The 15,192-nt window shown below is 40.3% G+C and overlaps 1 protein-coding gene and 1 long non-coding RNA gene across 2 annotated transcripts in view; one reads left to right on the top strand and one right to left on the bottom strand.

The window, feature by feature from the left end:
• LOC122416516 (uncharacterized) overlaps nt 1-14,476 on the top strand; it is a 67,068-nt gene extending 52,592 nt beyond the window's left edge. The window contains exons 4-11 of the mRNA XM_043429548.1: nt 2,723-2,978; nt 9,204-9,287; nt 9,552-9,685; nt 10,051-10,187; nt 10,385-10,539; nt 11,684-11,925; nt 12,067-12,256; nt 12,425-14,476. Of these exons, the coding sequence (XP_043285483.1) occupies nt 2,723-2,978; nt 9,204-9,287; nt 9,552-9,685; nt 10,051-10,187; nt 10,385-10,539; nt 11,684-11,925; nt 12,067-12,256; nt 12,425-12,624 (1,398 nt within the window). The 3' untranslated portion in view covers nt 12,625-14,476. The remainder of the gene's footprint in view (nt 1-2,722; nt 2,979-9,203; nt 9,288-9,551; nt 9,686-10,050; nt 10,188-10,384; nt 10,540-11,683; nt 11,926-12,066; nt 12,257-12,424) is intronic.
• On the bottom strand, nt 8,106-15,004 carry LOC122416521 (uncharacterized). The gene is made up of 6 exons (XR_006262122.1): nt 14,485-15,004; nt 12,746-12,981; nt 11,570-12,275; nt 9,621-9,711; nt 8,725-8,872; nt 8,106-8,652 (listed from the first exon to the last, which is right to left on the bottom strand). It is a non-coding gene; the product is annotated as an uncharacterized lncRNA (long non-coding RNA).
• Nucleotides 15,005-15,192: the final 188 nt, after the last annotated feature.

The raw sequence follows: 15,192 nt of genomic DNA, 5'->3' as shown, positions 1-15,192 counted from the left end.
ATATAATGAAGATCTGGGAAAAAATTCGAGACGATTGTTTTGCTAGTAATAAAGATATGTTACGTCAAAGATTGAACGAAATTGGTAACGAGAGCACTCGTAACTTCACATCTCCTTAATTCGACATTTCGTTACTTCTTGGCTTGGCCCATTCCAGCCTTCTCTCTTTTTATTAATAAATACTTTCTTCTTGATCCATTTCTCGTTGTGTTTTGCCTTGGCACTCTCCGATGTGATTTTTTACATGAAAAGCTACAATATTTTAGCCAGGGACGAATGAAATTTGGGATTCGGTCAGTGATGGATCCCCGATTAATTAATAGCTTGTATAATTTCATTCGCCAAAAGACAAGTTGAAAAAATTTCGAATGAATAACTATGACATTAATTTAAAGTGATATCTTTAATTGGGGAGTAAAAAATCGGTCCAATTTAGACACCCATAAAATACGATCCTTCGGGCACGATGTACCTTGAACTCATGAAAAAAATGATTCGACACGAGAAATGCTCGATCCGTAAAAATAAAGTTCGGACGTGTGATCCGTGAAGAAGATATGCCAAAATACTACTTCCGGGGGATTCTATCACTACGGTAAATTCCCAAGTCTCGTATTATCTTCCGGTTTTAGAACCGGCGATCTTTCGATCCTTTGATCGATCAACGGTGAAATATATCGCGTCTGTGTTCGTCCGTTGGTCTTTGTTCGATGAATACAAACAAGCGAGTACACGCGAATATATACATAGCGGAGAAAAAACAGCATGAGAGATTCTCCGAGCTCACGTCGCCGATCATCGAGTCATATAACCCGTGAGATGAGGCAGGAGACTGCGAGCGAGAGCTGCGCTCATAGAGATAGGCGCAGGTATAGGAACGTCGTTACGCCCGAGTTGGCGCAGCCTCAGTAATTCGCATAAAAATTTACTCTCAACCGAAGAAAAAAAACAACAACAACAACAACAACAGCGACGACAAAAAACCCTCCATTTGCGAGTCCGCGCGAGCACTCAACGAGAAACAGTTATTAAGTTGAGCAATAGACGATTTAATGGTTTAATTGATACTCGGGAAAGTCCACAAAATTATCTAATCATTGAAAAAAAATATTTTTTTTCTCTTTTTTTTTTTTATTTTCAACACGGAAGTAACAGAAATTATTCCGTCGAAGTTCGTCGAACGACGAAGCTCAAAAGTGAGGAAAAATTATGCGTTTCTCGCCTCTTAACCGATTGTTGAAATGTTTCGTGTTAAATTTCACCCACTCAGATCGTCGCTTTCGACAAATTTTTCAATAAATTCAAGTCCCGAAGATTCGCCTCCGCAATCGAACCCTCGGTTAATTAAAAATTGAATTAAAAAACTAATTGTCAAGGAAAATTGAGTGAATAGCGAAAACACGGGAATGAAATGGTAAGAAAAATCACTGAATAAATGCGGGCTTTCATTCCTTTCAATACGAACGTTATAAGAGCTCGATAAAAATGATGGCGAAGACGAACAAGTGGCGAAAGATTCGTATTGCATCAAACTCTCGTCGATGATATGTCCGGGTGCGGTAAACCTAATGCAAGTAAAGAATATCGAAGAGAGCGAGGGGCCAGGGATCCGGATGAGATACATCTCGTAACTCGACTAATGACTCTCGACGCTGCGACCGCGTGACCGTTAATCGACGCATGAATGCGCGGGAGTCGGCGATGCGATTCCAATTTACAAGCGGCTCCGTACCTCCTCCGTATATCTATACGAGCGCAATAAATTAACCTCAGGCTCGACTCACCTAGGCAAGGAGTAGTCGACGAGTCGTCGACTTATGACAAGCTCGACGAACAGTTACGTCAGAAATTCACGTGGGACTAAAATTTCATGCCAACAGCTTTTTCGAATAAATATTATCATTGGTCAAACTTGCCAAAAAATTCCATCGAGTTTTGCTGAATAGCTTGAACAATAAAGTTTGATGTAATTATATTGTAAAAAATCATAATCGTTTTCGTTTTCGAAACGTTTTTACGTTTCTTCGCGGTACGATCATATTTTTCGATTAATTTCGTTTTCGACGATAAATTAAGGGTGCACGAGGGGCGCACGTCGTCACACTTTTTTCATCATTTTCACACGCGTTGCCCGGACGTGCGTGAGAGTGCTTCGAGTAAAAGGGAAGAAAAAGGCTCAGCACCCGTGCGCGTGCTGCTATGCGACCAACTTTTTTCTCCCAGTTTTTCCGCACGCCGACGAGCCAGAGGTATTCCTTTCCGCTATTTTACCGCGCTTCTCGTACTCGAGCAGGCAAAAAGCCTTCTTATTGTGCCAGTTTCCCGCGGAACGTGCTCAACTTTTCCGCTTTTTCAGAGCACACCGTCCAATAATTCCGGGCGTTTTTTATGCAGTCTGAAGAATTTTTTCCAGCTTCCCATTTGTGAATTATTATTATTCCCGATCGGATTGCCAAGAGAATTTGAAATCCAGCTAAAAGTACGTTTGCTAACGCGAAAGTGGAGCAGATTCCCATCCCTCATCGAATCTCCAGTTGCGCGTGATCAAAGCCCCGGAAAGGTCGATGAAAGAGCCGCATAAATTCCGCGTCCCATGTCCGCGGAGATGTTCCCAAGTCGAATCGAGTGCGAAGGTTAAAGCGGAGGATGAAGAACAAAAAAAAAATAAGAAAACGATTGGGCGAAGACGAAAAAAGCGGCGACATTAATAAATGATTTCCAGGTGGTCTACGTGGGCGAAGGAGCCGCCTACGTGCCTGTGCCCTCCCTGAAGAGTCGACCTCTCAGTCCGAATCTTCAGGCGCTGCAGACGCTTCAGGGTCTGCAGGGTTTGGCCGGGGGTGGCACCGGAGGAGGCGGCGGTGGAGTCGGGGGTGGCGGTACCGGAGGCACCGGAGCCGACGAGGAATGGGGGAGACATCCGGAGACGTGGGACCGCGAGCACCGAAGATACAGACCGAACACGACGCGTGTGCAGCGTGAGTATTATTTTCGTTTCATCGCCAAATCAAAAGAAAACACACAATCGAGCAGTTTTTTCCTCCCGGACACTGAATGAACCGAGAAACCACACTTCTCCAGAGTCTCCCAGTGCAAAAAAGTAGTAAAAACTCGACGAAATTCGAGATCAGAGCTCCGCAGACTTGACCTCTGACAACGCGCGGCGTTAATTGAATCGTGTACGCACATTTTATTATAACGCGAATTCCAAGCTTCTCGTAAATCCGCCCCCGGAGGCTGCCGAGTCTGTCCCTCGTTCCCTCTCCCGTGGATCCTCAGGCTTCAATATTGCTTCATGAGAGACGCGTATATCCTGACGTATGGGATGCCTCTTTACCGTTACGGGAGCAATTAAAACGGTGCGTCGGAAGTCGTATGCGAGAGGCTCGGCTTCTGGGGATCTGACACTGCCGCGGAGACTGCAGCAGCGATATTCTCTCTTTCCACACGTCGCTGACAGACGTCTCTTACTTTTATGCGACTATACGTAATAAAGCTATAGGTGGATGGATATCGATGAAAAGTGGGGTAAAATGGACCCCGGGTTGATGCTCGATGGCTGGATCGGCGTGGAAAATTTATTAATCAGAAAATTTGGCTACGGATCATGAGGATGACACGTGTCCAGGGGCCTGGCACTCGTCAAAGTTGCCACAGAACGCGAAAACATCGGAGCCGTGATCTTTCGAGGGGTCCATTTTACCCGAGAGTTCCATATTTCCCGGTTTTTCTCTCACGAATATAAATAACACACACAGCAAAGTACGAGGCTCGATTGCAACGTCATTACGTTATTCCGTTGCTGGCCACGCGACAAGGCGTTGAAAGCGGAAGAACGAGACGAGGAGGAAGCAAGAAAAAGAGTAAAATAATGGGAAAGATGGTGCGCGGGGACGCGAGAGAGGATGCGACGCAGACGTCTGATTGGTCTGCTTCGCGACATTGCGTTAGAATCAAACCGGGAGATCTTTCGATCGATCCGAGAATTAGAAAAAAAAAAAAGAAAAAAAAAAAACAGGGATATTACACGAGCATTTATTTGTAGCTGCACAACCGGAGAGGTCTTGTCGCTTTCGTTGACATCGAGGATATTCAGTGTCAAAGTTTTATCCTTATCGTGCCCTTCGATATACAGAAATTTATATATTATATATTTGTGTTGTTGACTCTCGAACCGAGCAACTCGTGTACGAGGGTAAAACGACCACCGGTTTAGCTCGCGTATAAAAAGAAGGAAGCCTCGGTGTCGTGACGGCCAATGAGAAAGAAACTGTGTGACGATATACCGACGTTGCTCCCCCCAGCACACCGCGAAAGAGGAATTGCCGATGGAAGAATTACGAGCGAGGAGCTAAGAAACTTGTATTACATCAGGGAATTCGGGCTAATACGGACCCCGGTTTATTCAATAACTTTCCATCGTTTCTCAACATCGAGGCTCCACTCAAGAACAACGCTGCTCCAAACAGCCCTACTCTCAAATTTGCAAAATCAATACAATGCAATTTTTATCCTCTTTTGTCATTAATAATCTGTGTTATCCACCCAGACAAGTTAAAGAGCAGAGACGGTATTAGAGCATAAAATAAACATCTTTAGAGTGGAAATGTTATCGAGTAGATTCATAAGAGTCGAGTTACGTTGGAGCAAGACGAAAATTCTACTTTCGCTAAATGTATTCAACAACAGCTCTCCTATAAATACATGTTCAAAGAGCGGAGTTGTCATCGAGTAGAACTGTCATGAATATAGATGTGCATAGCTGCTAGTTAAGGAGTTTCGATACAGGCGATACAATGTCGCCATGCTAAACCTTGCTAAAAACATAAAAAATTTTAAAAAGTTGAGAATTTTATAAAAGTTGGTGACAAATTTGACAATACAAATTTTTAAAGATTTTTCTTCTACACAGTTATCGAGTAATTGATCACTAAAGTTCACGTGTATAAGCATTGCGTTTCCATATACGTAGGTATACATTCGGAGCGTAAGAAATCTGCTTTAAGATGATGGATCAGTCGGTAATCACACCTCGAATTTTTGAAATTGAAACTCTTTGACATCGTTCGTCCGATTAAAATAATAAAAATGTCATCGTACGCAGCACGATCGCAAAAATCCGATGACATTTTTATTTTTTCGATCGGACGAACGATGTGGAAAAATTTCCTTTTCAAAATTTGCAGCTATCTCTCTCGCACTCACGGTTGTGATTACCGACTGATCCATCATCTTAAGAGTATGGATCAGTCGACTAACCTCACTTGGAATTTTCGAAATTGAAATTCTCTGAGACCGTTTGACCGATTAAAAAAAGGCTATGTCAGCCTACGCAGAACGATGGCAAAAATCGACTGACGGAGCCTTTTTTTAATCGGCTGAACTGTATCAAAGAATTTCGATTTCGAAATTTGTTGATACATCATCCTCTTAAGATGATGGATCAGTCGGTAATCACAACCGTGAGTGCGAGAGAGATAGCTGCAAATTTTGAAAAGGATATTTTTCCACATCGTTCGTCTGATCGAAAAAATAAAAATGTCATCGGATTTTTGCGATCGTGCTGCGTACGATTATTTTAATCGGACGAACGATGTCAAAGAGTTTCAATTTCGAAAATTCGAGGTGTGATTACCGACTGATCCATCCTCTTAATGCCTGATTACTCGATAACTAGGTAGAAGAAAATTTTGAAAAAATTTGTGTTTTCGCACTTGATTTTGAAGAACATTATCACCAAATTTCATCAATTTCTTAATATTTAGACTTCTGTACCGAAACTTCTTAAGGAGGGTGGATCGCGACGATAGAATGTTAAATATAAAGAATTTCAAAATTATAAGAATTTAATAGAATTTGGTAAATGTATTCTCTAAAAATGTACAAGACAATATACATTTTTTTAGATTTTTCTACCGCATAGCTCTCGAGTAATTGAACATTAAAGTTCACGTGCATAAGCATAGAGTTTACTATACATCTCGTGCATAAGAACTTCGATTTAACGCTCAATTATGCGATAACCATGTGGCAAAAAAATTTGAAAAAAATTGTATTTGCGTACTTGATGCCAAAGAATGTTATCACGAAATTTGATAAAATTCTGATTATTTTTATTTCGTGATCCACCCTCCTTAATAACTGCGGATCTACGTAGAGAACGTCTGCCCACCTTAACATATCTACTCCACTGTGATATTTAATCCCCACTCATGATGATTTCAGAAGGAATCTCATCACGAGTAGACGACGAGTTGTTATGAATTTCAGAGTAAAGATTTTAAAAGCAGAGTTGTTTTCGAGTAGGGGCGTAAAAAGGATGGTTTTTACTCTGCCGACATGGAAGGTTCGATGCTCCATAATGTGATGATGAAGTTCATTCTCGTTGTCTCTAATTGTTGTCAGATGTGATTGCTTCTAATCGAGTGGCAAAATGATGATTTTGTTGAGGATGAAATTTTGATGAATTAGAGGATCGTTTCGACTGGGGCCCATATTCCCACCGATTGTTTTTTCTCTCTCTCTCTCTCTCTCTCTCTTTCTCGAGTTATTTATGAAGGAGCTGCTGCGAATAGTGGCTTCAATGAAAACGTACGTTCGCTGAATCTCGATTGTATCTCGAGCATCTTCATCGCTGGCGTCAACGTCTTTGTCTCACTTTTTGTGCAGCTGTTCCCGAGCATTTGTTGCGTCTCCCAATATACTGTTTTTTTTTTTTTTTTCATTTGAAAGTGAACACAGTATTTAATGTTGAAGGGTATAGAAGTTTGTAATTCCACGAGAATTAATCGTGAATTTTTGGCTCTCGATTCGAGACCTCTGCGTACTTAGTTTCGTTGTTTTTCGGCGTTGGAGTTTGAAGTTTATCGGTTTTCTCAGAGCTGAGGATAAATGAAATCGCAGATGTTCCGGAAGTTCTAGGAGACGGAGGATGAGGAACCGATTCAGCGTGAAAATCGACTTAGTTCTATCGCGTTTTGTTTCGTCGCCTTTTTCCTTTTGCCGGGGAGAGCTAGCTCATCCTCGCATCTCTGTGTCTGTGTTGGAAAACTTCTCCGGCAAAGACGAATGTGCACGAGAAAAAGAGCGTAAAATGTTGGGCGACGTTGAAAAGGCTTGCAATGTGCGCGCATCAAGAAAAAGAGGGAAAAGAAAGGAGGAAAGAAAGATGAAAGAAAAAGGAAAATATGCTTTTCTGCTTACAGTCGTTGAAGCTGTGGAAGCGGTGGAAGAGCAGATTAGTATACCGCGAAGAAGCAACCACGACGGACCCCCGGAAGGCCAATACGGGCGCGTTCACCGTGCACCACCCGTGGAATCGTCAATTACGCGAACGAACAAACGATTATAGGTCTAGGTACGGCATTCTCGAAGCCGATTCCCATAAATCGCTCTACGAAGGTGGAAGAGACTCGAATTCCTACTCTCCAATGCTCCTCTACTAACGTCAGTTGTTTTACACGCTCGTATACTCGCGCCATCCATAAATATATATGTATACAGAATGAGGAAGAGAGAAAATACGAGAAAAAATTCATCGAGAATCGCTCCTAGGAAAACTAAAAACTTTTCCCTTGACCTTGCCCTGAAAAAATATTGAGACTGCCATCACAATAGAATTCACGATAATTCACATTCCTACGGATCGCATTCCTCGATACAGTCCCACAAAATGAATGATCCGTTGGGTACACGATTAATTATTTATGTTGCATACCATTGACTAATTTATCTCACGGTTCCCCACCACTTTATTTCGTACCCAACGTCAATTAATCTTAAGCAAATGGAGATCAATTAATTCGCGCAGCATAACGAAAATAGAAATCCCCTTCGCTTTCTTAATCTCGTTAATTAGATTTTCTATTCATTCTTTCTACACTCGCTACAGCACGGCTCATCATCGAGGAAGAATATATACTAACAATAAAGGGTTTTCCTTCCGCTCACAAATTTATGTAAATAAACGTGCGATTCCCTCTCGAGATCGTCTCAGGCACTTTCCATTTCGAAAATAGTCTCTGATCCTCGCTTTCTCATACGAATTTATCTTTTCTATTTATTAGTAAGAGAATTTCACAAAATTCTCTTTCCGACGTTGCATCAATTTTCGACATCTTCAATGTGTATTTATACAACGAAAGATTTAATAAAATCTTTTTAACAATAGTAAATATATGAAAATGAATCGTTACAAGAATCGCTGTTGTATCATACCGAGCGGGGCTGTTCGCCAAGCGTGAATATCCTCGTCTCGATCTATGCCTAACGCTCATTTGGACACGTCGTTATGTACAAGTGAATTGCGACGTACGGAAACTTGTTATAAAAACTTTTCGATCCAGAAGAAAAATCGATCACGTCATTTCGATTCTTTTGGGGACGTGAGTTCTGTACCGGATGCTAGATTGGCTGTGATATTTTGGAAAATCAATCCTTTCACGGAGAGGTTCGAAAAATCGATTTTTCAATTTCTATTCGAACTTTTTTCCACTATTTATACCAATCGATGCAGATTATTGACACGAACGACGATTAATCGTGTGCTTTTGCTTCTTGGCTGAAAAACTGCTTGCGACGTGCCAGAAATTGATTTTTCAATTTATTTTTAGAAGTTTCCGGCCATTCATTATTTCTGAAGATCTTGAGAGCCTGATCAATGGCAAAATTTGGAGCGATTAGTGCAATAAAAAATGTTGTTCGGAAAATTGTTCTTCGACTTACCAAAAAGCTGCCATTGTACGGGGAGATTGACGTTCGAGTGGAAAAAACTTTTCATTTAACACCGATCATAACGATGAAATAAATCCCAAGAGAATTTTTCCTCCTTCCATAATTGATTTCTGGCTGACATAGAGCGGTGCGTGTAAAGCTGAAACAGAAAATTGAAATAATAAATGACGATGACCCGAGGTTCGATGCAGCTCTTGAAAATCCTCGAGTCCTAAGTGTTACGCTTTTCGACGTTTTCCACTTTCACTCAGTGGCTATCCGAAGGCAGCATCGCGGGGGGATTCTCGAACGGAAATCTTCCATTCAAGAAGGGCGGGATCGTTATAGGATGTTGCATCACGTTTGAATCGTACGGGGAATGAAAAAGCAGTGAAAAGAATGTTTGAAAGAATGTCATTGAAATACTCGTTACAATGTAATTGTTATTTATCGGATGTGATATTGATAAAAGGAATTAATTGATGTTTCAGATATCGAGGCCGAGTGTCAGGACGATTATATGAAGATTAGAATCGGATTCAATGGGTCTTTCGCTGGATTATTATACTCGGCAGGTAAGAAGCTTCGATTATAGGAACACCGCGTGTATTCCTATTGTCCGAAACTAATTACGATACAACTTCAATGGGACTAACAAGCAGTTAATGAAAAATAAAAATCTCGAGTCGATGAAAAGCCACGTGGGGGAGGAGCCGTTCCCTCGATGCGGGATCGAGTCTCGAACATTATTAGGAATAACGATCAATATCGATCACCTCTTCTTATTTCGTATTATTACAACGACGTAATAATCCGTACAATGCGATACTTAATTGCAGGCTACTCTTACGATCCCGATTGCATGTACGTTAATGGTACCGGTAGAGATTACTACGAGTTTTACATACAGCTGAATAGATGCGGTACCCTCGGAGAGAATACTCATCACCAGGACAGCAGGAAAAATCCCACCGTAAGTTTTTCAAGTCATCTGTTCCTCTGCAAAGAAAAAAAAGGAAAATTATTGCGTTAGAAATGTTGCGAACATTTATTCTTTTTAGTATTTTACTAACACAAGGTATTTCGACATTCATCAGAGCATCGACAGAATTTTCATCATTTTCTTATCCAATTTTCGTATTACTTCAATCTTTTCGAAAAGTCAGTCAACACAAATTGGACAGCAAATGGATATGCAGCGACGTTTTAGATCGTTATAATGCTTTTTTTTCTCAAATTTTGTTATAATTGATTTAAAGTTTATTTAAAAAACCAAGAGAATTGAATAATTCTGCGATTTCATAAGTTTTTATGAGAGATTCCGGCGATTGGTTGCAGAAAAATCTCATGTGGAACACAGTGACTGTACAATACAATCCGATGATAGAGGAAGAATTTGACGAACACTTTAAAGTAACCTGCGAATACGGTTACGACTTTTGGAAGACTGTGACCTTTCCGTTTCTGGATGTCGAGTGAGTTCCGCATTTTTGTCGCTAAATTCCTCAAACGATTGCCATCCTTTTCCCAGTTCTTATAATATCGTGGGAAAATAAAAATGTTTCTCGTTATTTTCGAGATTTAACCGTGCCAGTTAGTTTTTACTTCGCTTTGTTTCTTTTTATATTACTTTCAACGTATTCACGTAACGCGTTTGTCCATGTGATTTCAGGGTTGCAACCGGAAATCCCGTAGTATTTACTCTCCAGCCACCAGAGTGTTATATGGAAATCAGATACGGTTACGGCACAACGGGGACCAGAGTTGCAGGACCCGTACGAGTCGGAGATCCTCTGACACTCATTATTTATATGCGCAGCAAATATGGTCATTATTGACGATTAAATCTTATCTCGAATCGACCGACGCTCTTTGAACTATTATTTTCGTAGTATTACTATCTCAAACCAATTCTTTTATGTTTTCATTTTATAACAGTCTTTTTAACGCTTCTTAAACACCGCACAATTAAACGGTCTCTTCGACTGATGAGAGATTGAACGAAGTGAAATCTCACGGTTTTTCATTCTTATTGGCTGAAGTGAGAATTTGAGGCGAGCAATCCTTTTAGAAGCGTAAAAATGGCAGATATTTTTCGGGTTTTTTTTTTTTTAGAGGGGATAGAATAATCTGATCATTTTCAAATTTGGACACGAGTTTGTTGTAACGGTCAAGTTGAAAAAAATAATTATTTTTGGGACGACCAACAAAATGGCGGGGTTATTAAGGGTCTTCGGACGCCCGTTTTCCGCGACATCGAAAACTGCTCCGGTTGTCACTCTTTTACTATTAATCTAAAAATTATTTAATAAGTGTCATTCGCTTACCGACGTGTCAAGGGGATGCATGTACCTTAAAAATAATGACCGAGGCAAAATTGAACATTTAGGAGCCTTTTTACCTAAAAGCCTGAATTTTCGACCATTTTTTCGACATATTTGACCCCAAAATAGTGATTTATTTACTTGCTACCTTTTGAAATTTAGCTACCTTCCGATAATATTACTGAGAGGAACCTCCCAAAATTTCATCCAGATCGGTCGATGACTTTTTGAGCTACGACACGAGCAGTTTTTGAAAAAGTAGTTTCGAGATTTGTCCTTTGCTCATTCGGGTATTATACCTTCGAAATATTAAAAAAAAAGAAATCCATTTTTTCAAAAATCTAAAGGGGAGATTGCTCGCCTTAATTAAAATTTAATTTTGCTTATTCATCGATGAAAACTTGTCGTTCCTTAATCAAAAGCTGGTCAAAAATGATTTTTCCTTTGAAAAAACTAAGTGAAATTCGACAATTTGACAAATTATAGATTGAGAATTGTAATTGTTTTGAAATTCAAATATTTCCTTTATTTACCACTGCAAACATATTGTTTTTCGATCCAAAGTCGTGCAAAAACTCGGTATAACCGAAATTTGGCCTTTCTGGCGATGGGTTGATCGGGATTTTTTTCTCTCTCTCTCTCAACAGACGGCTTCGACATCGTGGTGAACGATTGCTACGCCCACAACGGTGGTAACAAGAGAATTCAATTGATAGATCAATACGGATGTCCGGTTGACGACAAATTGATCAGTCGATTCCGTGGCTCGTGGTCGGAGAGCGGACTTTTCGAGACTCAGGTTTTCGCGTACATGAAAACCTTCCGTTTCACGGGTTCTCCGGCACTTTATATCGAGTGTGACGTCCGAATGTGTCACGGCCGATGTCCGGTGAGTCTCCAGCTCAAAATTCGCTTATTCTCGTAACCTCGGTCTCCAGAAGATATTTCTTCTCGTGAAAGCCGAGGCAAAAATCGTAAAATTCTTCATTGCGATGCGTTCGACTGATCCGCGTTTTCCTCGTTCGCTCAGAGTCAACCCTGCCATTGGAGGAACTCGAAAAGCGTGGCGAAGCGTTCGGTGACCGGTGCGATCGGGGGGCCAACGACGCCGGCAACAAGTTTATCAGAGAATGTCAACCTCTTCCAATCCCTCAGAGTTCTCCAGGAGGGTGAAGCCGAGGCCGAGCTGTTTCCGAACTCGACAGTCGCACCGCAGAACGGTAATTCCATTCGTTCGTTCTGCAATCATTTTTTAAATAGAGAATTCAAAAAGTGCCTTCACTTGAAACATTCGCGAAGAAAGAATGGTCAAAAGCCAATCAAATTTTATTATTTACGAAGGAAAATAAGCTTCCGGGGAAAAAATGAAAATATTTCTTCAATTCCAGGCGCAGCGGAGAGTCCGACAGGGGATCGAGTCTGCCTAAAGTCAACGTTAGTCAGCACGATAGTCGGTTTGGGTTGTGGAATCGTCTGCATAATGGCAGGAACGTTACTGGCAGTGTGTTCTCGGATGAGAAGAGCTGCGAGGGAAAAACTGCTGTCGGACAGTATCGATTACATGACTCACAAGGGAAGAATCAATTAGGCCAAATCCTCGAGCTGCACATTACTGCAAGGGATTTCAAACTTGGAGGAAGAGGTGCGCGGGGGAGCGTCTCGGGCCGTGCCCAAAAATCCAAACAAATAAATATGAATATAATACGAACGAAAAGGAAGGGAACAGCAACAGCAACAAGAATCGAGATCCTCGTCTCAAATTTTCCGGCGGCAGTGAGAGGCCGTGTCGCCACGTTTTTTCCCCGTTTTTCCTGCGGTCGATACGAGAATAGGGCGAACCCGCCGACTGGCAGTCCTCGATAATTCGTCAAGCTCAGCCGACTCTGAGTGCAAGATTTTTCAGTTCTCCCGCTCATTTTTAAGGCCACCGATTGGATGGTTTGTCCTGCGAAGAGAAGGAAACACATTAGAGAAGTAAACAAATAATTCGAAACCGGCAATCGTGTGTACCGTTCAGGGACGATCGCCGTCGACGAAACATCGACAAACGCACCGACTGCCGTCGCTTATTTCACCCCTTCCGATGAGCACGCGGGACGTTTACGTTCATTTATAATTAGCAGAGAGCCTTCATGAAAAAAAAAAAAAAGAAAACGAAAAAATCAAGAGGTTCTCCATTTATCGTAATTTTTACGAACTCCAACGAGTCTGCGTCTCGGATGTGAGGGAAAATTTGTTGCGCCCACAAAAAGCTTAGTCCCCAAACTCAATTTTTCGCTATTTCAGCTCTAATCAAAGTCATTTTTCCTCAAATTACTTAAGTTGCAAACGAGAAGAGGTTGCCCTACGAATTTCTCGATTTTGGGCTCGAAAAGTACGACTTTTAATAATAATAAAAAATAAAAAAAAAAAAAACGATGATCGATCGTAAGTATCGCCAATCATTGTTAATTCTCTGTAAAAAAAAAAAAAGAGCGAAAAACATTGATAATCAAATTTGAAACGATCGTTAGCTCAAAAAGTACGAATATAACGTAAAAACGAAAGGAAAAGCAAAAAAAAAAAGTTGTTTTCTCGACGAATCGAAAAAACTTTGAAAATATTGTTTTTACGATGTTAAAACAATTTATTTGTGCGAGTTTTTGCAACGTTCTCCAAACAAGGCTCTCGAATAATGTTCTCATAATCTCACTAAGCGTAATCAATAAAAAAAAAATATTAAAGGACAATATAGACAATATCCACGTGCGAAACGACGAGGCCGATAGACAGAAATATTTTCATACGAGTATTGTAATCATATAATATCGAAAAACGTGACAGCAGTTTCGTTGGGAGAGAATTTTTCATAAAATGGGCGTGGTCGCTTCGCACTTTGTAGGGTTTTTTTTTTATTATTTTGTTTCTCTTATTTTCTATTAACAATCATTAAAATCATAATTCTAAGTATAAAACGCATGACTGCGCCTCATGCCTTAATTAAGAAGAATTCATCAAACGCTTAATGAAAAACATGTGAGTAGAACACGAAAAGAAAGAAAAACAATGAAAATGTCACGTTCGGTTGACGGCCAGTGAGGATTAAATAATATTTGTCGAAAGAACGAAAAAAAAAAAAAGAGAATTTACAAACGTGAAACCGAACCTTTCACAAGAGTTCGTAAAAATATTAATTTCTCCTCCTGGCTGTTCCCAAATACTCGAGCTAATGTAACCTTACTTTTCTTGTAACGATACATTCTCGACATTTTTTTTCCTTATTATTACGTACTTATGATTTTTGGTCAAATTATATATTGTAAATATAGCGTATTGGCGGTGTACTATGATCGACAGCAAAAAAATTATTATTAAACATGTACGCGATTCATTTAGATATAACTATATATATTTAGAGCTCGTGTGTATCGAGATTTTTCAATAAATCGTGGCAAAACAGATTTCTCACCTTTGTTTTGTACACTCGCAGCAGACCGCGGTCCCAATGTACAGCGCTCGCTCGTAACGCACTACTCGTCGGGTCAGGCTCGTACCGTTTGAGCACAATTCGGAACGTGGCCGCCGAACGTATTTCACTGTTTCGAAAAACACGAATTTTTCCAAGTTCGACACGAGAAATCACGGATCACGGAGCACGAAGGGGAAAAAGTCGACGATATTCATATTTCATGAATTTAACTCAAAAACGTGCGTTGAAAATGTCGAATTTTCCTTCACATTAAATATCACATAATAATTTTGATGGATTGAACAACAGAAATATCCGGTTAACTATACACGTTAAACATAATGCACTGTCAACTTCTTGCTGATAGCTCTTATTATTGAGAGTTCCTGTCACTGAGTATCAAAAATGCATGATTTTATCAGCTCTCTTCAACTATCAAGGACAGAAATCTTAATTTGCATTGAATTTTTAAAAAAATGAACCGTTCAGAAGATTCGAGTATGCAGCATATATGCAACACTTTTACTGTCCGATGCTTTTTCCGAAAGTTGACCGGAAGTTTGTCAACTTTCGGTCAAACATAGAAATAGTAAAATCACATTTTCACTTGTTTATACGCTCATATGCTTTCAAATGTTTATTAAAAAATATCGATTCATTTGGGATTATTATCAACTTTGTCCAATAAACGTTTTAAAAACTTGGGAA

Source organism: Venturia canescens, chromosome 9 (assembly GCF_019457755.1).
Source record: "Venturia canescens isolate UGA chromosome 9, ASM1945775v1, whole genome shotgun sequence".
Lineage (NCBI taxonomy): Eukaryota > Metazoa > Arthropoda > Insecta > Hymenoptera > Ichneumonidae > Venturia > Venturia canescens.
Note: the sequence above shows the minus strand (reverse complement) of the source record. Positions and strands in the feature narration are given on the sequence as shown.